General features: G+C 50.2%; 1 protein-coding gene across 1 annotated transcript in view; it reads left to right on the top strand.

The window, feature by feature from the left end:
* The window catches only part of STK10 (serine/threonine kinase 10), a 50,834-nt gene that overhangs the window by 6,594 nt on the left and 20,774 nt on the right, over positions 1–23,466 (top strand). The window contains exons 2-3 of the mRNA XM_026858543.1: positions 5,333–5,512; positions 6,288–6,465. Of these exons, the coding sequence (XP_026714344.1) occupies positions 5,333–5,512; positions 6,288–6,465 (358 nt within the window). The remainder of the gene's footprint in view (positions 1–5,332; positions 5,513–6,287; positions 6,466–23,466) is intronic.

Raw genomic sequence — 23,466 nt, 5'->3', positions numbered from 1 at the left:
GCTTTTAAGGCAAGAAAAGGTGTATGTACCATGCTTTGGTTGCGCTTTTTTTTTTGGCATGTCAACATAGAAAGCAAGTCCTTGGCTGTACCCTGAGCTCTCTGGTGGTGCTACTTTCCCTTGCCTCTAGCTTGTAAAACCAGAGGAAGGCGTTTCTGCTTTTTTTTTTTTTTTTTTTTTTAAACTGACACTTTTCAAATTGTTTTGCAAAGCCACTTCCACTTCCCCCCAGCCCTTGCAAGAAGTGTTGCCACAGCTGCCAGAGCAGCAGTGCTGGTCCAGCCTGGTGTGGTTGGAGCCCTGCACGACCTGATGCCTGTGGGATGAACCAGTGTGGGGGCTGCTCTCTGTGTGTGTGTGTGTGTGTGTGTGTACTGGGGGCTGCTAGAGCAGGGCTGTGCCAGCCTTACTCCTGTGCCTGTGCCCATGCCTGCTTGTCACCAGCAGCTCTGCTGGGTGGTACCAAGGGCTGAATTTGGCATTTCCATACAAACCCAAAACAGGCTTCATTATGGTAACAAACTGAAGTGTCTCCAGGAGGTTTGTTGGGCATGGAACTCATTTCAGCTCCCATTGATTATTTGACAATAGTATGAGCACTGACTCAAGCCTGTCTATTCTGTGTTTGTTTATTGATGCAGACAGCTCAGGCAAAGTTCATTGGAAGGGAATTAATCATTACATAATCCCTGAGAAATATGTAAGTGAGCAGTTGCTTGCATACAAATCCACACAACAGGAATATGGTGCATGGAGACAGGGGAAGTCAGAATTATCAACCCCAAATACAGCATCCACTGAAAGTACCAGGCTTTTTACTCCAGGTTCTCCAACTCAGTGATACTTGAAGCATCAGCTCTCCTGGCATGGAGAGAAGGTTTACAAGGATAGGAAGAATAGCTCACACCAAAGGTATGGTGGCACAGTATGGCAGACCAGCTTAAAAAAGATCGTCCCTTGGTTTGGGAAGATACTGTGGGCAGGCAAGCCTAGATGAAGCAATCAGGGCGCTCTTGGTGCTAGCTCTCTTCGTTCTGCTAGGGAGTGAGAGTTCATGCAGGGTTTTCCTCTGCCTCACCTAGAAACTGGCCGTGCCTTCGGCAGCAGTCCTGCCTGAGGAAGGACTGAACAATCCAGCCTTCCGGTAATGTGTTCTTTAAATGCTTAAAATAGTTCCTGCGTTTGTCACAATCTGGATTTCACAATAGCTTGGAGGGTGAGTCACAATCGAAGGCCAATCGGACTCTTCAGTCACCTGAACAGGCGCCTCTCACCCCTTAAATCCATAAAATGAGCGGGAGTTTCTCTGTGCTTCTAGGAGTAATCCTACTCATTCCCTATTCCCTGGTATTCCCAGTGTGTTTGGCAGTAGCATGTCCAGCACCCATCTTGCTCCAGAGGACTCCGGCAAGATCCTGCTTTGTATCCTGCTTGGCTCTTGGCGTGACTTTGTATAAGTGGTTTACTGGATAACTTTTATTTGATATGTTTTTGTGGAATGCATGTTCCATTCCTGTTTCTGCATAGACCTGTCAGCCATGGTCTGTGTGGTGTGTTGATCTGCACAAAGGCCGGTAGTGGCCATAAGGGCTTTTCAGGTTTTAAATGCCAAGACTGCAATGAGTTTAACTATAGTTCAGCAGCACATCCTGGGCACTATGCTGGCAGTTCTCTGCTCTATTTTTTGGGGGGTCCTAATCAGCACTCCAGGGACAAATTATCCATGGCATTAAAATGCCCAGGAGTGGAGGAGCTAAAAGATGAACTGGATGTGTGCTTTTGACTGACCAGCCATAGTCCACAGACAGCCATCAAACAGCTTCTGTTCTTGGGATCTTACCATCTGGGTGATTCTTTCCCCCCATCCACAAATTTCACTGGAAAAAATGGGAAACACCAGGGATTCCTCAAAGGCTGCACATTTGGGGGTGTTTTACCTGGGAATAGAAGCTCTCTCCTCATCTCTGAATTCTCTGCATGGACTTTTGCTGAGTTGGAGACCTTGTAATTAGGCTGGGGTTTGCAGAAGATTTTAGATTTGTAGTTCAAACTGTGTTTTGCAGGTTTTCATTTCAAATGATGTGGCTATGGCTAACAAACTCACTCAACTAACAAAACCACTAACCCTTGGGTACTTTATTGAGAGTTCTTGGTTTTCTTCTTTCATCTTATCATTGCCTCGTCCTTTCTTAGGGATTTAAAGACAAACAAAACACCTACCATGAGAAGGGTTTACATTTCCCTTGCTGCAGGATGAGGGCATGACCCCCAGTGAAGCTCAAGGCAGAGATGAAGCTGCAGAGAGGCTGGTGGCAACCCTTCTCTTCCATCCCGCAGCTCCTGGAGAGCGAGCAGCAGATGCTGCCTCTTCTCAGCCTGGCGCTGTGTGTCCCCTTGCTGTGAGGGGTATCGTCTAGGCCTTGGAGATGCCAGTTCCTTCTGCCTAATTGCTAGTTTAGCTTTTTGAGGTCAGAGCGGGTTGTGTTTTGCTTTGTGTTAATGTCTCCAGGGCAGATTCTGATCTATTGCACAAAGATAAGCAGAAATCAGGAAAGGGTTTTAAACCCTAAAGCATCATCTCATGCCTGGGATGTCTGAAACCGGCTCCCAGGGCTGGCAATGTATGCATTTGGCCTATTTAGGACTCAAACAAACCTTCCTGGAAGAATATCTCTGTCATAATACATTGTGTGCAGGAAAATGCCAGCAGAGAAGCTGAAGGAAATTGCCAGACATAAGTTACATAGAGACTACCCAGCATACCTGGCCAAAATCTGACTCTGACTGTATGAATTTGGCTTGCTGTGAGCAGCTTTTGGAGCTGGTTGGCTGCTACGAGGGGCTCCGATGCAGCCATCTGCTTGATGGCAGGCAGCTGCCATTCCCAGGGAGACCACCAGGAACATGGCTGTAGCCTGGTGTCAGAGCTGGAGGACAAGCAGAGGGAGAGAAAAGGAAGGTGGACAAATGGGCAGAAGTTCCTTGGATTTCCAAAGCTCTTGCAATAACAAATGTGACTTGTCTAACTCAGCTCAGGAGCTTCCAGGCCAGCTGGTGTGCATCCCTCCGTCTGGTATGGTAGAAACACTACAGACAGGGTTTGGGCTCAGTGGCGCCACGGACACTTCAGGAGGGGATCCAGCCTATATGAGTGTCCTCTCAAAGGCGCAACCGGCCTCCTATCCACACTGCAGTTGGCCATACTGGAGGAGATTCATTTTTCAAAATCTTCTACTGACCTCATGGTCTCAGGTCCCCTCCCTACTTCAGCTGCTTCTGCTGTCCCGTGGGGCTGTGGGGCATTTTCGTTCCTTCTGGGAAGTGCCACGAGTGCATTTGGTTGTAGCAGTGACATTATTGCAGGGCCACAGAAAGTACAGAGTTCGTGCCCACACCATCCCCTGGGCATCCTTGCCCATGTGAGATTGCTGTTTGAAAAGCTCACGTTCTTGTATCACAAGCTCATGCTGTCCTGAGCTGACTTCTCAGGGGTGGTGGCCTCGTTTCTGCTGGTGTAACAGAGTGATGTGATCCCCCAGGGACCCCTGGCCTGGGGGAACATGGGACAGCAGTGCTGCTCTCCCTTTGGGATGGAAGCCCACCTTGCACAGCTCATGGGATCCCCTGCATCCCCCACTAGAGTGGATGAGGAAATGGAGATATCTGGAGAAATACGCTCATCAGGACAATTCAAAGTGGTGGAGAAAGGCAGCAGCTAATTCTGTTACGGGCATCTTTAAAGACTGAATGTCAGGCAGGGGTTACATGGGCTGCTTTCTATCTAGAAAGGAAGTGATCGCTGGGGGTTGCTGGGTTGTTCACCTCCTAGTTGTAGGAGTAATGATGAATGATGTCAGGCTGCCACAGAGAACGTGTGGGCTGCAGTCACTCCCCCACTCACAGCTTGCAGCCTGGTTTGCAAAACCATGTCCACCAGCTCCGCATGCAGCGCCCCTGCACGCCTTAGTGAGCCCAGGAGGGGACGAGCGGTGGCAGCGTGGCTTCTGGGTGGGCTCCCCTGAGGCCTGGGGGCGAGGGCAAGTTGGCTGAGACCTCTGTGCCTCTGTGGGAGCTGATGGGGTCGGCGGGGGTGGTGGGGCTGGGGCATGTTCTGCTCCTGGGTTTTTTCAGATGCCTGCAGGGCCCCAGCATCCTGCAAGGGTTGAGCTGGCCGGGACCCTGCCGGTGGGAAGCGTGCGATGGCTGACCTCCAAGGGAAGCCCCACCTCTTCTCACAATATTTACTTCCCCTCCTTGGACCTCTCCCAGCGCTGTAAGTGCCGAGCAAACACACTGGGGCACTTCTTGCTCCATTTTGGAAGCATTGTGCTTTTTCCCCATGCTTGCTCTGCTCTGCATCTCCCTCTGCCCCACTCTGCGTGCCCTCATTGGGGCATCTGGTAGCAACTTGGTCAGAAACAAGCCAACCTGAGAAAAACTACCGTAATTTCTTCTGCAACCAGCATGAACTGTTTGTCTTGAATTTGGGCAGTGAGCCCAGATGAGATGGAAATGGGTTTGTCCCCTGTGGTAATGACACAGCTGTCCATGCCAACTTGTGTGAATGCAACAAGTCTTCAAAACCCAGCAGAGAGTCGGGGTCCCTTATTTTCCTCCCTCTCTTGTATGTTTTTCCCCTTATTCCTTCCCCCTGTTCCTTGGTACACAGTTAAACTATCACCTCAGATATGTAAAACTGTTCAGCATGGCTTTGTGGTGTTTATACTAGGAATTAATCCTCCTGTGAGCTCCCACATAGGTTTCTAAACACAGATATGTAAACTGCAAAGCAGAAAGAAAGGTCACAACTGGAGTTTGCCCAGCTCCTCTGGTGATAATAACATCCATGGTGGGACTTTCTCCCCCAGGGGAGAGGAACTCCGGAATGGTGTGATGGAAGGAAAACAGGTAATGAACTGGAATCCCACTGTGAATCTCCTGAGCTGGTGAGCTATAGGGATTTCTCCTGTCCCTTAATCTGCTGATTCAATGCGCTTCTGGGCAGGGCAGGAGCTCCTGGGTCAGCAGCTCCCATCTCGCCCCCTCTCCCAGCGTGTGACACCTCTCGCAGTGAAGCCCTGTGTGCCAACTCTTGCAAACGCCCTTTTGGCATTGTGTGGCAAACTTGTAATTCTTGCAACAAATCGTGCAGATTCCCGATTGCGGAATGCAGACTTGCCCTGGCAGTTTTGGGGGAAGCCAGTGGGCAGTGCTGGGTGGTGATGCCAGAACAGCCCTGCAGGGGAGCAGCTCCAGGGCTCGCCTGGTACTGCCTGCTTACAGATGCTTTGCTTTTAGCCGAGCCTCTGTCAGCTGCCTTTTCCCCTTGCAGTATGGGGGCGCAAGAGGAGTGGGGTGATAAGAAACATGTCTGCAAATGCTTCCAGCACAGCATTAATAGCCTTTTGCTGGTGTGCGGCACCTACAAGCAGAGCAGCACCTGTGCAGCTGTTGGTGACCCCTTCCTTGGCAGTGAGAGCTGCCTGGGGAAGGGGGTCTGCGCGGGAAGGAGGTCAGCAAGCTGCTAACCCAAGGGTACGCTCCTGAGATATTCTGAGGAATGGGGAGGGAAAGTCAGCAGAAGTTTTCCAGCCACTAGGGCAATGGAATTTTAATGGTTTTATAGTTATTTGGTGAACAAACTGGTTAATGGGACTATATAAAATGTAAGGGGCAGCTGGGAGGAGAGCATGTGTAGTGTTTTTCTTACGGTGATCTGAAGAGCTCACTAATATGCAGCATCAGGAATGCCAGCCAGTCCTGGGAAATGAAAATACAGCCTTCTTGGTTTACCTGGCAAGGAGGTGATCCCTACATTTCCCTCACGTGTTACAGAAAAGGGATGTTCAAGGTGGAGATGGTTCACAGTTATACTGTGAATTTGGTTAGATTTTCTGTGTCCTCGGGACTTATATTAAATGGAACTATCACTATAGTATAGTTCCTATATAGCAGAGAGCCTCTATACTCTGAGGGTTTCTTCTTCCATTTTTTTTTCATGTTACAAATACTAGGGTGAATCTCATTTTTTAAAAGCCTTTTTCTCAACATGATGGGAAGTTTTGTGGGCATTAGAGACTGGAGGGAGGAAGGAGGATGCTTTGGCCCTTACACAGCATTCATTCTCTCTGTGAAGCTCTGGGCAGGTTTAGGAAGCAGAAACGCATCTTCATGTTTCCATGGTTGTGCTGTGGCTGGTACCAGTCAAGCTGAGCATGAACTGGAAGAGCAGGAATGGTGCAAGTGCTGTGTGCTCCTGGCTCTCCTTGCCTTTGTACTCATGCCAGTTTTGTCTTGCAGGCCAAGAATAAGGAAACCGGTGCTTTAGCAGCTGCCAAAGTCATTGAAACAAAGAGTGAAGATGAACTTGAGGATTACATGGTGGAGATTGAAATACTGGCGACCTGCAATCACCGGCACATCGTCAAGCTGCTGGGAGCGTTTTATTGGGATGGCAAGCTCTGGGTAAGAGGCTGTTGCTGTGTGTGACCTGTACAGCTGTGTGTTTCTCACTCTACTGAGAGGAAATGGTGAACCTATGGCAAAGCAAAACCTCTGGAGCAGCTGGAAGCATCACTGTGAGTTGAAAATGACTCACAGGCTGTGCTCTACTCACTGCATGAACAGTGCCCGTTTTTCCCCCACTTTCTTCGATGGTCAATCTATCTTCCAACTAAAACTTTTTATAAATAACCCAGGGAAGATCAAGGGATCTTGACTGTAAAGTGAAAACTGGAGTTGTTGGGTTTTTTTACCATTTGGAGTTTGTAAAGGTAGAAAGTGCAGCACTGATAAGGGTATCTCTTCCCCACTCAGTCCTTCTTTTGAAAGCTCAGATGGAAGGTTTTTTGATTTTTGCCTTATTTCTGGCACAGCATCTGTAATGCAGAGGACTGATAGCAAGACTTCTGTTTCCTATGGCTGTGGAGGCACAGGGACATAAATGCAATCCAGTGGGTTAGTGCAATGGCTAGTTGTGCTGCAGCTGGAATATCAGGCTCCTGCATCTCTTCCTCTAGCCTGGCAGGTGTGTGTATATATATATATATTTTTTTTTTTTTTTCTTCCCTGGCTACTGTTTTCTTTGAGTCCCTGGCAGCAGAGGAAGGTGAGTGTGAAAGGCACCTCCCTGTGTCCTGCCACGGGAAGAGTGCAGGGGGCTGGAGAGGGTAAGGGCGTGTGCCCTTAGGTACTTGCCCCATGCTAGACACAAATAACTGTGCGTGCAGGTGTGCCTCTGTCACAATAGTGGAAATCAGGTGAAACCCATCTTCTTGCCCAGTTCGTCTGCTGCTCTTATAACTACTGGCAAGTCAGGAGAGTGTCAAAGAGTGCAATCAGCAGCTCTCTTTCCTTTTTCCTTCCTCTTTTTAATGCTTCACATACCATCGTGGCCTACCAGGGTAATCTTACCATAGTTAAAAAGAGAGATCTCAGCTTTTGAGACTTGCACTTGTGTGAGCTGAGCTGTCAGAGCCACTGGTCCCTGCTTGTGCCAAGGGAGCCACAGGCTGAGCTGGGCTGTCTCTGGAATAACACAATCCATGTCTAGGTCGTTTCTCTGTTAAGCAGTGCGGGAGAGGTGCTGGTTTTGCAGGCAATGTGTGCTTATTCAGCAAGCACCTTTTGCAATGTCTGCATGTGTCGGTGTACCTCCTTATTTAAAAATCCATCAATAAAACCCCCAACTTCTCTGTGACAGCCCACTCAGAGGGCTGCAGCACCTGCTGCTGAGCGTTTCCTTCTGTGCATCTTCTTGATTTGAGGGAGCTGGGCTGCAGGTTGTCCAGAGACTTGGTATTTGGATGGCTGCTAATCGTGATGCTGAGCCCTGGGTTATGTTAAAGAACAAAGTAAATATGTACCCTTCTAAGGAAGTGAAAGGCAAATATCTCTCTTAGGAGAGGACTAGGGATTTGAACAGATTGCAACTGCAGCAAAACTAATCTCAGCAAAATTAAAAAGGCAAACATACACTGAGCTTGGGTGAGAGATGGGGCTGGTTTATATTCTACCCTGTTATGCTGTTTTTACCTCCCTCCTCTGTGCCTGGTCTGCCTGAGTTTTATATGTTGGCCTAGTTTGTTCTCTCTGAAATGTCAGCCCCCTCCCCTTTCCCCTTCCACCGCCTCCCCGCAATAGGAAGCTTTGCCTTCCTTCCTGTGGGGAAAATGGATTGCAGAGCTCCTCAGCTCTGCTTTTGTCTGAGAAGTGCTTTGTAATGTCGTACGCTTGATGACCTACTAAAATTAAACAGCCTTTTTGAAGCTACTGGAACAAGAGCCTCCTGTATGAAGCTCTCCCGTGAGGGTAGATGTTACAGCCCCATCCATTGTTTTGGGAGGAGGATCGTTCTCTTTATTTAATTATTTGAGTGGCATTTGCATTTCATTGCTCAGGCTGTTCTTATTAATGCTCTAGTGTTTTACTAGCTTTGAGGGAAGTAAATAAGCCAGGCTGTTATACTTCTAGAAGGCTTCTAGTCGCCACCAGGTTTTCCCAAAGTCAAAGGCTTCTGCTTCTTGGTCACCAGTGCTGCTGGGGAAAATTTGCACCCAAATATAAACACCAGCTTCCATGTTCTTGTCCATATCCCATCCCCATTTCTGTCTATGCAGTTGTTTTAGCCAGCATTTTGCTGGACCATTTGCAAATGGTCCATTTGCACGATGGGTGCATGGACTCTGCTGCATTTTTGGCTTCAAGTGGCTCAGGCTTTGGGTAAAACTGTTGTGGGTGTGTGTCTGGTCAGCGATCTGCTGTGGTTTCCTTGTCCTCGCAGCCAGGCGTGGAAAGACAATGTTCAAAGTGAGAAAGGGGCAGGAGTGGGAGCATGCAGACAGGCTGGTGAGGGTTCCAGATGTGCCCAACCTCCTGGATGGCAGGAACTCTTTGGCTCTGAATAATTTATGGCTCGGTCTGTGCCACAAGCGGTCTCAGCCAACGGCGCTGAGAGGGGCTCAGCGCTCAGAAGGGCTCTTGCTAAATCAGTCTGTTGACTGTTCTCCGACTCTTGAACTAACAAGGAAAATATGTGAGGAAACCTGGCCTTCAGTGGTGGCTGCTGCTGCAGAAGCTTCCTTGTCCCGCCCTGAGCTCCATTAGGTCCCCATGGCCCCTCTCTGCCAGGGTTTGGCTTTGCGTTTCAGTACCCAGAAGGTGACATGCAATATTTATGGAGCAAAAAAACCTTTCTGTGCAAAGGGAAGTGGCTTATCCTACAGCAGCTGCTTTGAAATCCATAGCACTGAAATGAAAGCATAAACCAGCAAATTCTTCATGCTTTTATACCTGATTGGCGTCAGACTGAAGGAGGAGAACCCCAGTTCTCACTTGGGACAGAGCCTACTGCAAGCCACAGGCAAGGGCTTGGAGGACCCCAGTGAGTCCCCAGGAATATAACCGATGAGATAACAGCATCCAGCATGAACTTCCTCAGCGCTGCAGAGATGCTGTGCCCGCACCAACCGTTGCTATCTCATCATTCCCCCTCCACCTTTTTTTCTTTGCTCGTGGCAGATGCCAAGCAGTCTTGTGCCGGTTGAAAACAGCCTGGGGAGGCTTGCAAAACTGCAGTGGTGGGAACTTTCATGATTTTATTTTATTTTTATTATAAGCCCTGTGGCATTTGATGTTCTTTTGCATAAATCCCAGCTGCTGGAAATGGGGCACTGAATGAAAGCTGAGAATCTCATGTTATGAAAAAAAAAAAAAAAAGTCTGGTTTGAGTCCTTGTGGCTAGGCCACATTTTAAAGTCTTTTTTTCCCTGAAATGTGATGTAGGACTTGGAAACACAAAGGCAAATCCCCCTCATCCAATATACATGGAACTTTAAGAACGGACTTTTTAAAGCTGTTGTGTGGATGAGGATTGGGACTACGGTATGGGTTTTAAATGCTTACAATCAATGCTGCTGAATTTGTGCTGATAATTATTAGTACATGGGAAGGAAGAGCAACAGACCTTGTGTGTGTTGTCCCTCTTGAGGGTTATGTGGTTTGTTTTGTTGTTTGTTTGTTTTTTTTTTTTTCCCTTTCAAAACAACAGACTGAAACCTCAAAGGAAGGGAGGAACTTTTGATCTCTTGCTTCTTCTGCTTCCGAGTGTCTCCTCTCATAGAGGAGCAATAAGGTGACTGGGAAGGAGAGTCTTGTTCGGAGTGACGAACTCCAACATTCCTGTGGGAAAGCTCTGCTTCCAGGGGACAATGGACGTCTCTGCTGGACAGCCCAACACACTGTGGCAGCTGATCTGTGGACACTTGGGACCCTCCTGCAGCAGCCTGTCGAGATGCTCCAGCATGGAGTCTGCCGAGTTCTCTGGAAGTTAGTTGAAATGTCATTTGGCCCCAGATGCTTAACCTCATGACTCTGCCAGTGGTGGTACAACTCTTGCAGCAAAGCACTGGGGATTTCTCTTCCCCCTCCCTCCTTTTCTATAAACCGTGGTTGCTATAGCAAACAGGCTTTTGAATAAACAGACATTTCCTGGAGATCAAAGCAAAAGTCGCTGTACCATGCAGGTAACCCTTGCCTGAGCATTTTGGGGATGGTTACATTAGTCAGCTTAGAGTTTCTTCTCAGTGGCCCACTGTGTGGGTATGTAACTTGTATAGCTTGCAGATAGACACCAGCTTTGTAGCTAGTCTTTGTACTTCCCTTAAAGTGTTTTGCATTTTCTGTGGGCAGGCCCTGACCTGTTTAGCCAGGGATTTTTTGGATTGCTACCCCTTTGATATGGATGTTGACTGGGGATTTGGGCATTCTTGAAAATCCAGTATCATAAAGAAATGTTCATTATCCCATGCACTAGACTGCTGGGCTATGTAAAGCATCTGCAGCTTTTACTTCTCTTAAGTTGGAAATACCTTTTCTTTAAAACAAACAAAAAAGAAAGCTGATAACAGTATCAGATTCTCTAAGGTTTTCCTTAGCAAGGGGAGGTTATTGCACCTTGTGGGAATGTCTTGCAGGGTGAGCAGCCTGAGCCGTGGCTGGATGCCTGTGGGGGACCCCTTCATGTGAACATTGTACCAGACCAGGCTCGCCTGGCTTCTCGGTCATCTGTCTCTGAGGAATCTGAGGGCTATTCATGTCCCTTTAAAATGTCACTTGACAGAAGAGTTGCAGTCTAAACTGGCCTTTTCTGCTTGGCCTCCTGCTCCTGAAGCTTTGTACCAAACTTCCCCCCAAAGTGCCTGAACAGTTGTTTGCAGCTCATGAGTGTCGAACTGCATGTAGTGCTTGCACACAGCAGAGGAGAGACCCGGAAGAACAGAGTGATCCCAAACCTGCAGACCAGCTAGCCAATGTCCTCCAGGAACAACCCTTTCCTTTCTCTTCCTCCCTTCAGCCAACTGCAGAAACTTAAATCCATGCCCGATCTGGCTGTGTCCTGAGAGCACACAGCTCTGTGCTGCTGGCGGGGCCATGCTCTGGTGCCCATGAGCTGCAGCAGGATAAGCCCCACTGAGAAAACTGGTGTGGGGGTGGTGTTTCTGATCCGGTTTCTAAATTCCTATCAGTCCAGAATTCAGGCAGAACTGCAAAACAACGCCCATAACTTCTGTAGGGTGGGTAGGTGAGGAAAGGATGTGGGCAGACATCTGCACACACCAGGACAGGGCATCGCTGTGCCCCAAGAGGCTGGGAGTGCAGCAGGGATATCCCTGTGTCCCCTCCCTGTCCTTAGAGTCAGCTGGATGCACGTCATCTTGGCCATAGCTGGACACTGGAAATAGCGATGTAGCCCCATGGTTTTTCTGATGCTTCCCTGGGTTTCCAGGGTCAAGCAATTTGCTGTTCAGAGTAGCAGAATTGACTTGAGTGGGTGATCACTTCTGTTCTGACCTTGGGACTGTGTCTTTCACAACCAGGACACTGTAGAGCAGGTGTCTGGGTGGCATCCTCCCTTCCCTCCCTGCCACTCGCTCTCTGCCTGTGAAGCAGTAAGGCTTCTCTCTGCCTTGCCTTTATGCAGGTTGTTTACTGTCTTTCCCAAAGAGATGGAGGTCTGAGTTGTCTTCTGCCCTCCTCTCTGCTGTAAAGCTGGGCAGTGGGTAGCGTGGGACCAACGTGTCTGTTCTGTCTTGTGAACACGAGCTTTAGCCTTCAAACTCCTGGCAAGTCACTGGAAATCCTATTCTGGGTAAAACTGGGGCTTTCCCTTAAAGCAGGGATGGAAACAGAGTGATTTTGATCAACCACCAAGAACGACTTATGCAGAAGGCAAATTACCATAGCCCAGCCAAGGTCAAGAGCACTTCTACAGGTAGCAACGTGACAAATGGCAAACTAGAATAGAAGCCTTTGTCTACCATCGTTTATACAGGTTAACGTTGCAAGAAAAGGTTATTGAAGCAATAATAATGCCTTGTGACTACATAGCCTTGTCATCTACACACCATGGAATGCTTTTGTAAAGAGACCTGGTGTCGTTATCCCGGTCATTAGAAGGGGGAGCAGAGGCACAGACAAGAATTTGCATAAAGTTTACTGAGTAGGTAAATGGTACTTGGGAATAAGTCTTAAGTACTGAATTCCAGTCCAGGGTTATAACCATAAGGTCATAGTTTTATGAAAAGAAAGCAGCAGACAAGAAGCCTATAAGCAAATCAGTTTTCAAAGCACTTCAGAACTTTGTTTAGAAATGAATCGCAATAAGCCACATTTGCACTTGGCTGGCTTACCAAGGGAAATGCTAAGGAACAATGTTTGCATATAAATTAATATTTATGAACTACCTGTATATAGGAGACAGTGCCCTTGAAACCTAGCTTCAGCCTGTGCCCTGGGACAAGTGATAGATTGCAGGTTTAGACTATTTCAGATATAGCCTGGAAGTTGTCATTTGGGAGGGAGGGATGGCCTTTTGCAGACCTTATGGCTTGGGGAGGTTTACATTGACTTCAAAGCCCTCACTGAACAGTTAAATAGCAATTCTCTCATCTTGTGTGATGAATCCAGGCACCTTGGGCTGTGAATTTGGGGATAATCAGAACAAATAATTGTTTCTAGGGAGATGCCAGGCAGGAGTGCAAAACTTGTGAAATCCTTTGCCACCCCTTCAACGAGTCGTCCTCCTGGCCAGGCAAGGCTTTGAGGCTGTGTTAGAGCTGCTGACTGTTAAAAAAAGACATCAAGAAGCTTGTCCTAGGTCAAACTCTAGCTCTCACAGTGAGCTCTGCGCTTCTGAAATTCATCATCTATTTTAGATGCTGGCATAAACTTGGGGTCCTTGAGATTGATGAATCTTCCAACTGAAGAAGCAACTTGTTCTTTTTAGCTATTTGTATTTGAAAGGATTTTCTGCATTTTGCTGCCTATCCAGTAACATGCTGTTGGTGAACTGAGTGGCCTCGAAATACTGATTCATTTGATGTGAGAAGGGGGATCCCAGTCACAGCCCTCTAAGCAGCAAAGGCTTTGCCCTGTACCCGGGCACAGAGCCATCACCAGGGTGTTTTTCTGGTTTCTATAGCAAACAAGTGCTGGCCTTCCTCCCACTGTCCCTGCTCCACAGAGCATGACCATGGGAGCCCGGAGTGCTTGGAGCTTGTGGTGGTCTGGTCCCTGAAGGGAGAAGAGCTCATGAACAAGCCTGTGCGTGTTGTAATTAACCCTTCCCACAGCACTTGGCATCTCAGGTACCACTGCCTGGTTGCAGCTGTGCTGACCCTCTCTGCTCTGCACCTCGTAGCAGTTTACGTTCACTGGCCATGGGTATTCTTGGATTCTTATCCCTCTGGGATACTGGTTAGTAAGTTGGGATGGTGAATTCAAAGAAGCCAAATATCAGCCCTTGTTAAAAGAAGCTAAATGCCCTGTATGGTTCTAGCAAGGGGAAGGATGCTTTTTGCAATGTCAAAACCATTTGGTTAAACTAAAAGGAGTTTTGATTTGTTCTGTCAAAATTACAGTAGTAATGGGAATATTGCTGCTAGCCTGTCAGGGGGGTAGTTCAAGGAAATATTTTGTCATCTCAGAATGATTTAGATGTGAAGAACTCATCCCCAGTCTCTCTGTGAATAGCAGGAAGCTCTGCGTTTCAAGAGGAGTATGCAGTGTTATCTGACTTTGTTCTTGATAAAGCCTTCCTGCTCTGAAACTCTGTAAGCCTTAGGTTTCCTCACTTGCTGCTGCTTTCCCCCACTTGTTATGGGAACAGCCTCTTTTTTTTTTTTATTTTAAATATTTTTCTCTGTAGGTTATTTTGTTCAGAAAAGGGGGGAGAAAAGGTTTATTATATTTAAAGTCTCTGAATAGTGTCCTTGTCTGTAAGGGAAAATTGGCAAGCTTGGAGCACTCTCTTACAGAGAGCTAATTATTTTGCTTCCACCTACAGCATACTTGCCATGTCAGACAAGCTGTTGACATTTGTGCTCTGCTGTGGCAGCAAAGAGGCTTCTGGTGGCTTTTTTGTATTGTGTTAATGGCCGCTCCACTGTGTGCAGTGGGCTGGCTGCAGCCGTAGAGGAGCACGGAGCTGATGACTTTTGCAGGTGCTGCTGGTCCCTGGATGTTTGTCCCCTCTTGCATTGGTGGCATGCTGGCCTCATGGGGCTCTAGAAATGAGATTGGGAAGGACAGTGTGTGTCCTCGGTGCACAGCAGGCTGCTGTGGTGGCTTGCTGTGTCTTCAGCCCCTGGCAATTAGCTGGAGCAGTTCAGCCTTGCTTTGAATCAGCCCATCTGGTTTACAAGCAGCGCTGGCTTAATCTGTTCCCCATTTTCTTCCAGCCTTTTGGCATGTGGTGGGTGAAAAGCATTGGGCAGGAGGGTGGCAGGAAAGGCGCCAAGTTAGGCGGGCGTAGGAATGAGATCCACCTCCTCCCTCCGCTCCATAATGTAAACTTAATCCTTGGACTTCAGTCAGAGCAGGCAGGCTGGCTGAGATAATGGGGTGCCTTGACACACTTACAAACAAAATTTCGCTAGTCAGCACGACTCTTGATTTTTAAAGGAGAGAATAGATCTGAACAAATGGTATTTAAAAACCAAGGTGGTGCTCCCCAAAACCAGCCCCTTGTGGTCCTGCACACCCCTGTGCTATGAGGGGAAGAGGGGAGCTGCTCCTGGGAGGGCTGGTCTGGCATTGTTGTCCTTGCCTCCTCTGGCAGCTGGTAAGACAGCATAGCTTCGCCGTTAACCACCAGAACTTGGGTTCAGATGTCAAAGAGATGGAGTAAAGGACATGCCCCTTGACTGTGACTAAATGCGGTTTCTGTGCCTAAATATATCTGCGTTCTTTCCACCAGCGAGGAATGACTCTGTCCTCTGAGGTTTGTGTTGCTCAGAAGCTGAAGCCCCTTTCTCAGTTCTGGGAGGTAGATATGTGCCCAGAGTTTTTGCTGGAGCCATGAGGATGGGCTCAGCCCATCAGCCCGGGGGGCATGATAGACTTGGAGGGACAGGAGATGGAGCCAAGTGGGGTGGCTCTTCACCCCATGCTCAGGTGTTTGGAGGCATCGGGTGCAGGTGAAAGCTCTGACAGATGAGTGGGGCTGGATATGAGCTGTTCATGGAGAGAGCACCTGGCCTTCCCACATATCTGGCCAGATGCCCAAGTGGTGCTGGCGTCTTAGGGTACATGTGTAGGTTGCCATCTACATCCCATGTGGGTGCTCTGCTAGAAGGACTACACTTTGCCCATGTGTCTCTGGTACAGGGTGGTCTCAGGATGGAGCTTGAGGTCTGGATCCATCATTTATCTGGGTGCCTTTTGGAAAAATGGCCATCTATATTCTTTGTGCTACACTTCATATTTGCTGCAGCCAGTGTCGCTAGACCAGGGGCATCCCCTCCACAGGTTTTGTGCAGATCTTGGTCCCCGTTCCAGATGCTCCTAACCTTGTCTGAGTCCTCTTGGTGCTACAGTAATGTGCGGAGTTTGAGAACAGAGGTAGCTGTTGCCTCTGTCCTTTATTTTCCACAGCATGTGTATTATGGGGCGGAGCAGCAGAGTGGGATGGCCACCAGAAAGCTGCTGGGTGACTTTGATACTAAAGAACTGGATGGGAAAGCCAGTGTTCAGTAGCTAATGCACAACTGTTGCAGATAATGGGGCAGGAAACTTTCTGCTCTTCTATAACCAGGACTGAGGACAGTAGGAAGATGCTTTCCTGGACTTGCTCTGTCTCCTCTGCCTCTGAGTTGGGACCAAAATCCCTAGAGACTCTCTGGGCTCTCGGCTTCCCACTGCTCCTGCAGGGACCAGGAAGGAGCCTTTCTCGCCCATGGTGCACAATCCAAATGCCAGGAGAGACCCACCTTGCTGTGACTCCTCCATGCCCTGTCACATATGGAAAGGCTAGACAGTTTCCTCCTGCCCTTCCTGCCTTCCCTACACTGCCTGGGATGCCAGGGGAGTCATCCTGTTCTACGTGTGCCGTGGTGCTGGTGTGGGGGGTCTCCAGGAACCCCGGTCCTGCCCTGGGCTTGGTGTGCTGAGAGAAGACTCTCTCTTTCCTACTGAAGCCAGGAACTGTTTTGGGTGGGTTGGGCTGGCTCACACAGGGGTGCTGTTCCCAAGGTGGGCTCCTCCCATGCTACTAGGGATTGGGGTACAAGGTCTCACATGGTGCCGGCACCCTGAGATGCCCGCCTGCATATTTGCTGTGTAGAGGAGGTAGAGGAAGGCGCCGCAGGCCGCGAGTGCCTTCACAGCGGAAGGGCGGCACCGGGTTTCATGGCCAAAGCCTTCGCTCTCAGTGGCTGCGGTGCAGGGAGCTCAGCGAGCCACCCCGGTGGGGCTGGGGGCTCTGCAGGAGGGACCGACCTGCCTGTGCTCCACGGCGGGGGCTGGCGGGAGAGGGGAAGGGCTCTGCAGCTGCAGAGGCAGCGGCTGTTACTCAATGTGGCTGTCTGTTGAAATCTGGGCAGTGGTACGTGCCTTGCGGTTTTCACCCGAGGTGATGCTGCCTCGAAGTGCCGCCTTGGCTGCCTTCTCGCCTCCTAGCCACCAGTTTTGCTGCGGTGGGAGGAGGATCCAGACTTCCCCCTTTGGGCAATCCCCTTACAGTAAAGCAGGGCCTGCTCTCCTGCTGTAGCCTGAAAAGCGGCTTTGTAAAATTCACTGTAAGGGGGTTTCTTTCCTCCTTTGCTCCCAAGCACAAGCAGGATCCTCTCGCTCCCCTGTGCTGGGGCTTGTTGTGGGGCTGAGGAAGCTGGTGCCTCCTGTGTGAGGTGGCTTTGGAAGTGGTGTCCGTTGCCTGGATGCACTGTGAGGAAGGGTGGGCTTCAGTTTCCAGCATCACTGAGCTGGCAGATTGGCCCGGCAGGAGGGGTGACTGCAATGGCAGGCAGCGTGGGGAATGCTGACAGCAGCTGGGGGCATCGAGGTTTGTAGGTTTGAGTCCCTGTTAACTGTCCACCCCATCCACCCTTCACATTGGGCAGCTCATCTCTTTGTGCAGCACAGGAGAGCCCAGAGGCAGCCAGGGCCCCCGACTCACTCTGGCTGTTTCTCTTTTCTCTTTCCCTTTGTTGCATTTCTGCTGAATGCGAAGGATTTCTGGCCCCCACCCTGCCATGTGGCCTCTGAATCACAGGAGCGGTTGCTGTTTGCTGTGTTTCTTCTGCTTTTCCTGTAAGTGGGTGGACAATGCCAGAAAAGCCCTGCTCTCCCCGCTGTAGTACCCACACTGGCACATCTGCCCCTGGCTCCTTCCTCCTGCCTCTCCCTCCCAGGTCTGCACAAGGAGGACAGCCCAGGGACCTGCTGCCCTCCTCCCACTGCTGTCTCCCTGCAGGCAGCTCTGCAGAGAAGGACCGAAACCTCTGATGATGAGTGTGGCTGAGGCTGGTTGTGGCACACCTGGCTCCAATGTGTGCCCTGCTCAAAGTTGGAGCAGAGTGAGGTGGAAGTGACTGCTGCTCATGGTAGCAACCCTCCAGGAGCTTTGTGCCAAGTCGGCATCCTCGAGAGAGGGCAGGTGGAACGGGTGCGGTGGCTGGCAAGGAGACAACCTGGAGAGCATTTCCCTTCGCCAGCTCAGTCTAAAAATGGAGCAGTTTTCTTTACCACATGTACTTTTCTTATCTCCCTAGTCCCTCTGTGCCAATACAAGGCAGGAGAGCTGGCAACTGTGCTGGGGGGTGCTTTCCGCTGTGGGTGATGAGGACGCCTCTAAGTGCCCCACAAACGTGGCAGAGCCACGAGGCTGCACATGGGTGATGGAGGCTGCCGCGGCAGCAGGATGCTGCGGGTTACCTTCTCCCTGGCAGCAGGCAGCTGCTTAAACACACAAAATGAAACCCTCTGCTGCAGATTAGGAGAGGAAATTGCTGAAGTACTTTAAGTTTTGAAGCAGTTTCTGGGCCAGGCAGGGTGGATCTGGGGGCAGATGGATCCGAGGGACATAGGCAACCTCCTGTGCCCGCTGGTGCTGATGCTCAGGGCTCGGTGGGAAGGGAGGTGGCTGGGTGGTTGCAGTGCTTAGCGTGGTGTGCGCCCATCTAGTAACGGTCTGGGTGCTTTGGAGCACCACTAGGACTCCAAAGTAATTGGGCTATTCAGTGTGCAACTGCAAAACCAGCAAAGTCACAGGAAAAGCCTGCAGGCGCCCGTCACCTCCAGTGACGTGGGAGTGACTGGGCTGCCGGCCAAGGGCTCCTCCATCCAAAGGGGACCTGGTGGCCTCCCTGCGCAGCGTGCTGTGCTCGTGGGAAATGCCTGGCTGCCCAGGGCTGCCACCGATGAGATGAGCAGCCCCCAACTTTCCCAGCTGATGGCTTTTTTTCCTACCGCTCCCTCCCCTCTCCTTTCTGATTGGAAGAGGCATTTCTCCAGCACTGCTGAAGAGAGAACAGTTCATGGGCCTCTGCCCTCTGACATGCCAATCGGATGAGTAAGAGCTGGGCTGAGGGTGTGTCCTCTCCTCTTATTTGGGCTTCAGTTACAAACCTCAGTTCAGGGACATCAGCTGTTCCACCCTTGGTGACTGTGCAGTGTTTGGTTAAAATACCTTTCAAGATAAGCTGCTTTTTTTTTTTTTTTAATGTTGTAGAAAGTTCTAGGAGTTCAAACACACCCAAGAGACAGGACCAGCCCTGCCCAGGGTGGGAGGATTAGGAGGTTCTCAGTCCTACCAGGGAGGACTTCGGTGCCTGAACAGGAGATGCTGCTCCTGGTTTGTCGACCCAGAAACTGCACTGGGCTCTCATCTGTCCTAGATGTGTGTTATGGGTTGGTGTCTCTCTGCCCCTTGTCTGGTGTGAGGTGCCAGGGGAATTCTGGCACAATGTACAATCTGCTGCAAAGTCATGTAATACTTTTTCGTAATGTATGGTGCCTCCTTGCTCAGGTACAACTTGAAGACCTGTGTCTTTAAGAGCACTTAATTTAATCCAGAGCTGTTTCATACATATGTATGTATATTTATTGTCCTGGGCACCCCCAGGCTCACTGGACCCTGCTTCCTCCCCTCCCAGGCAGTCACTTACTCCCTGAGCAGCCCAGAAAAGAGCCCCAGCCCACTCTGTGTGTCCTGCTCCCACTTGGGCTACACAATGCTTCCAGGTCCTGCAGTGCCTAAAGGCAAGATTAGGGACGCATGGGAAGAATCAAGGTCACCAGCAAAGCCCTTAAACTTGACTGGACTTTTGCTTTCAAATTGCAGTTTAAATTTTATTTTGCTCATGTAAGTTTCTTGCAAGGGAAGGATTATGTGGCTTCTACATGCAGACCTCTTCATTTATGCTGTTTCACTAAAGGTATAGGTGAAAAGGGCCATTTTTTTTTTTCTTGAAATAGCAGTGCTCAAACTGTAGTACAAAAGTTTTGAGAGGTAGCAAGAGTGGGTTCCTTTCTCTGTCCATAAACCAGCTGCCCAAGTCTGTTCCTGTGCGTGCAGCTCGTGTGTCCCCGTCGAGCTGTGAATGAGCCCAGCGCGGTGGCTGGGTTTCTTGGCTGTGGTGTCAGAGCTGAGACCGCGAGGCTCTGGCTGTGCTGTAAGGCAGCCGTCAGTCCGTCGTGTCGCGCAGATAGCTCAGTGATGGGAGCAAGCAGTGAAATTTGCGTGTGCCTGAGAGGTGTAGTTGCAACTGCCTGTGGACTGAAAACTAAAATGCCCATAGTGTGTAATCCTTGGGTTTTATAACAGCTTTGAGGTGGCAGCGGGAGGGAGAGAGCTGCTCTTGCTGCTGAGTGTCCTGCTGGCAGCCCAGCGCCGCGGAGGGGCTGGGCAGCCTTCAGCGAGGAAGTCCATGGATTTCTTGTGCAGAGGAAATCATTATAAACAGGATGTTTGCTCCAGCCTTGTTCTAGTCTGGACATTCAGACCCCCATCACCCAGACCCCAAGCGGAAGGAGGAGGAGGAGGTCTGGGTGCTCCCCTCCACTCTAGTGTGAAGGAGCTGCTTTTGGGACGTCAGCATTGGGGCAGACCCCCCCACGGGCCTTGTATCTCTGTTTTCTTGGGCCCAGATGCATGAAATCTCTGTTTTGGGGTGCTGCTGTGCCTCTGCAGTGAGCCCTGTGCTGGTTCCTAGGTCTTGCAGGGGGGTTGCTGGGGGCAGCTGAGCACAGCGCGGGCAGCAGCCCAGTGTTGAGAAGCAAAGTGCAGCACTGAGATTGCCACTGTTACTAGAGCCATTACTGCTCCAGCAGTAGCTTGGGGACATCTCAGTAAAGGAGTATTCAGCCCATATGTGAAAACACATGGAAACAGTCCTAAGCAAGGAGTTAAACTCTTTGCAGATCTTGGGTAAATCACCAGCCTCCTGGCTGCACAGATGCACAGGCTCTTGTTAACAGCTCTCTTCTAGGATACTCCCAGCTCGTTCCTCATCACAGCCAAAGCGGCAAGCTGCCCGCCCCAGGGTGTCAGCAACCACCCTCCCGTCCCCCTCCCTGCTGCCGGGCTGGGGAGGGTGCCTGCTCAGCCTCCGCTCTCCCGGAGCTCCCTGAAGCCCCCAGTTTGCGCACAGAGACTGCTGCGTGCTGCTGCCACCGGGTCTGTCTTCCTACCTGCCTCAATGGTAAAGTGTTTCTCAGGCTGGCCCTGCTCCTGGAAGGAAGTGTGCTGGTGTATGAGCTATGGGATTGCCAGTTCCATTTGTTTAAGTCAGGTTTTCTGGGCTGAAACGAGCCCATTAGATTTTTGGATGTTCAGACAAGCTGACCACACCCCTAATTATTCTTTGGCATCTCTGCCCTTGTTGAAAATGCATATTTTTTAGTTTTCCATATTTCCCATATTCCCAGTTGCCTGGCTTGCAGCCTGCTGTGCCTGCATAAACATACACAGTAATGCTGGTTCAGATGGACTGATTTCCCTAATTTTCTCATTGCTAGATTGCGAACCCAAACAAAACTTTGAGAGATGAAATGTATCCCATGCAGATCCAGAGTAAGGTGTGTTGTCTTGGGCCCTTCCCCATTTACAAGCTCAGTGTGTCTGACACTTCAGCTGTGCCCCTGGTAGGAAGCATCAGCACAGCATCTGCCCAGGGGGGGCCATGCTGGGCTCCTGGGGGCTCTGCTGACCAGTGTGGCTGTGGCTGTGACCCAGCTGGCTGCCCTCCATGTGTCTTGCCACTCAAAATTAAAATCACGTTTTTCAATCTGGAGACTGTGTAGGAGGGCTGTCAGAGATTCCAGGGGACTTCATTTAGTTGGGACAACAAAGAGGCAGAAACTGTAAATCTGCTTGCTGAGCATTAGCAATGAAAGCACCTGAGTCACCTGGATGGCAAAGGCCATGTCAGCAGCTGTTTGGGATGGGCTGTTTGAAGTTTTGGGACTGTTTGAATTCAAGAGCTGAGCCTGGTAGCACAGACAAGCTTCTCATCAGGCTTTCTCTGCTGATGAAATGTAAGGGAGGCTATTGCTTGAACCTGGAGACCACCCTCTTTGGGCAGGTGAGTTCCTGAGGTGCCTGGATCGGCCGGAGCAGGAAAGGATTGCTCATGTGAGATGAATGGAACCTTGGACTGTGATTCAGTGATGAGACAGGATCATTTGTAGGGGCAGGTTTTCTGCCAGCCAGAGCAGCACAAAGCTGCGATACTCAGCCTTGCATGGGATCGGGTCTGCACTGTCTGTCTGCAGCCACTGCAAACGCTGCGCCGTGGGCTTGGGTAACGCAGCCAGCAGTGGCTCACTCTTGGCTGCTCTGGGCTAGCAGCAGGTTGGGTGGTTGGGCAGAGGGGAGGTCCCATGGGCAGGATCACGGTATCAGTGTGTGGAGGTACTGTCACCAGGCTGGCTGTGCCAGCAGAGCCCTGCACATCCCCTTGGCCTCCCAGAGTGAGGGAAGGCTCTTGCCCTTCCAGCTGCCAAGTTTTCATTGGTGTTGGGCTTGTTTAGGACTTGCTTCTGGTATTTTGGGCTCTAAGGAGCCCAGGAAGAGTTGGTGTCCACTGGTGGCGTTTGTCTGCTCTGATGAACATGATGAGGAGCACTATAAAAATAATTGGTTGAAATGAGCTTCCTAGAGCTGCGCTGGGGGTGATGATGGGGCACAGCGGTCCAGTGGGGATCTCTGTGTCAGGGGAGACCATGGCAGGAGGCAGTTCTTGCCTTTCCATTTGCTAATGAAGCTGCTGATGCTCTGATTCAAACTATAAACTTGAGCAATAAAAGCAGTTTGACGTGCATTTGTGCAAAGGCTTTGCTGGCCCACTGGCTTCCTCCCTGCCAGGCTTCTGCTCAACTCTTGAGTCAGTGCCGATTTCTTTTCCTGGTTTGCAAATGGTTCAAATGTCTTCCCAATTACTTCTCTCCCTCTGCCTGCTTCAAATGCTTCCCCAGCCATGGCCTCTGTTTATGCTTCTCTGCTTCCTCCAGTGGTGCCTGTGTCATGCTGCCCAACCTGCCTGGGTTTCTTTTCTCAGCATTGTCTCCCCTCTGACTCTTGGACCCGGGCCGATTCTCGCAGAGCAGTTCAAGGTTTGCTGCATCCCAGCACCTGATCCTGCTCCCCCTTCTCCTCCAAAACAAAGCAGTTTGTCTTCCGCCACAGTGCAGGTCGATAGTGTTTCCCTTGTCCATGTGTAGGAACTGCAGGACAAAAGGGTGGGATGTGTCTCGCCTGGAGCTAAAGCGTTAGACCATGGGAGAGAGGGAGCTTGAATTTTCTCTTCTTGTCTCCCAGTCCAGTGCTTAGAGCTGCTTTGAATAACGTGACCTCCACTTGAAGGGCTTAGAGCCGCTGCACTGGTAAACACCGCCTTTGGCTTGTTCAGTTGTTGTCCTCAAAATAAACTCTGGCATTTCACCTCTCCGGTTTGTTGCCCTGTGTCGCCTCGACGGGGAGAAGAGCTGGTCGGGGAGGTGAAGCATCTCTTCTCCCTCCTGACCCCTGACTACTTGAAATTTTAATCTGTTTGTCTGAGCAGTCTCATCTGCCCCGAAGGGGAGTGGGGAGCAGGGGGCTGGCACTGAGCCCCACCCCGGAAAGGCTCTGGCTGAGTTTGTGCAGAGGTGAGGGGGAAGAGGACCTGCATCCCTGAGGTGCTGGGGAAG

This window comes from Athene cunicularia (genome assembly GCF_003259725.1).
Source record: "Athene cunicularia isolate RWA chromosome 13 unlocalized genomic scaffold, athCun1 chr13_part1, whole genome shotgun sequence".
Classification (NCBI taxonomy): domain Eukaryota; kingdom Metazoa; phylum Chordata; class Aves; order Strigiformes; family Strigidae; genus Athene; species Athene cunicularia.
The sequence above is the reverse complement of the archived record's forward strand: the minus strand, read 5'-3'. Positions and strand labels throughout refer to the sequence as shown.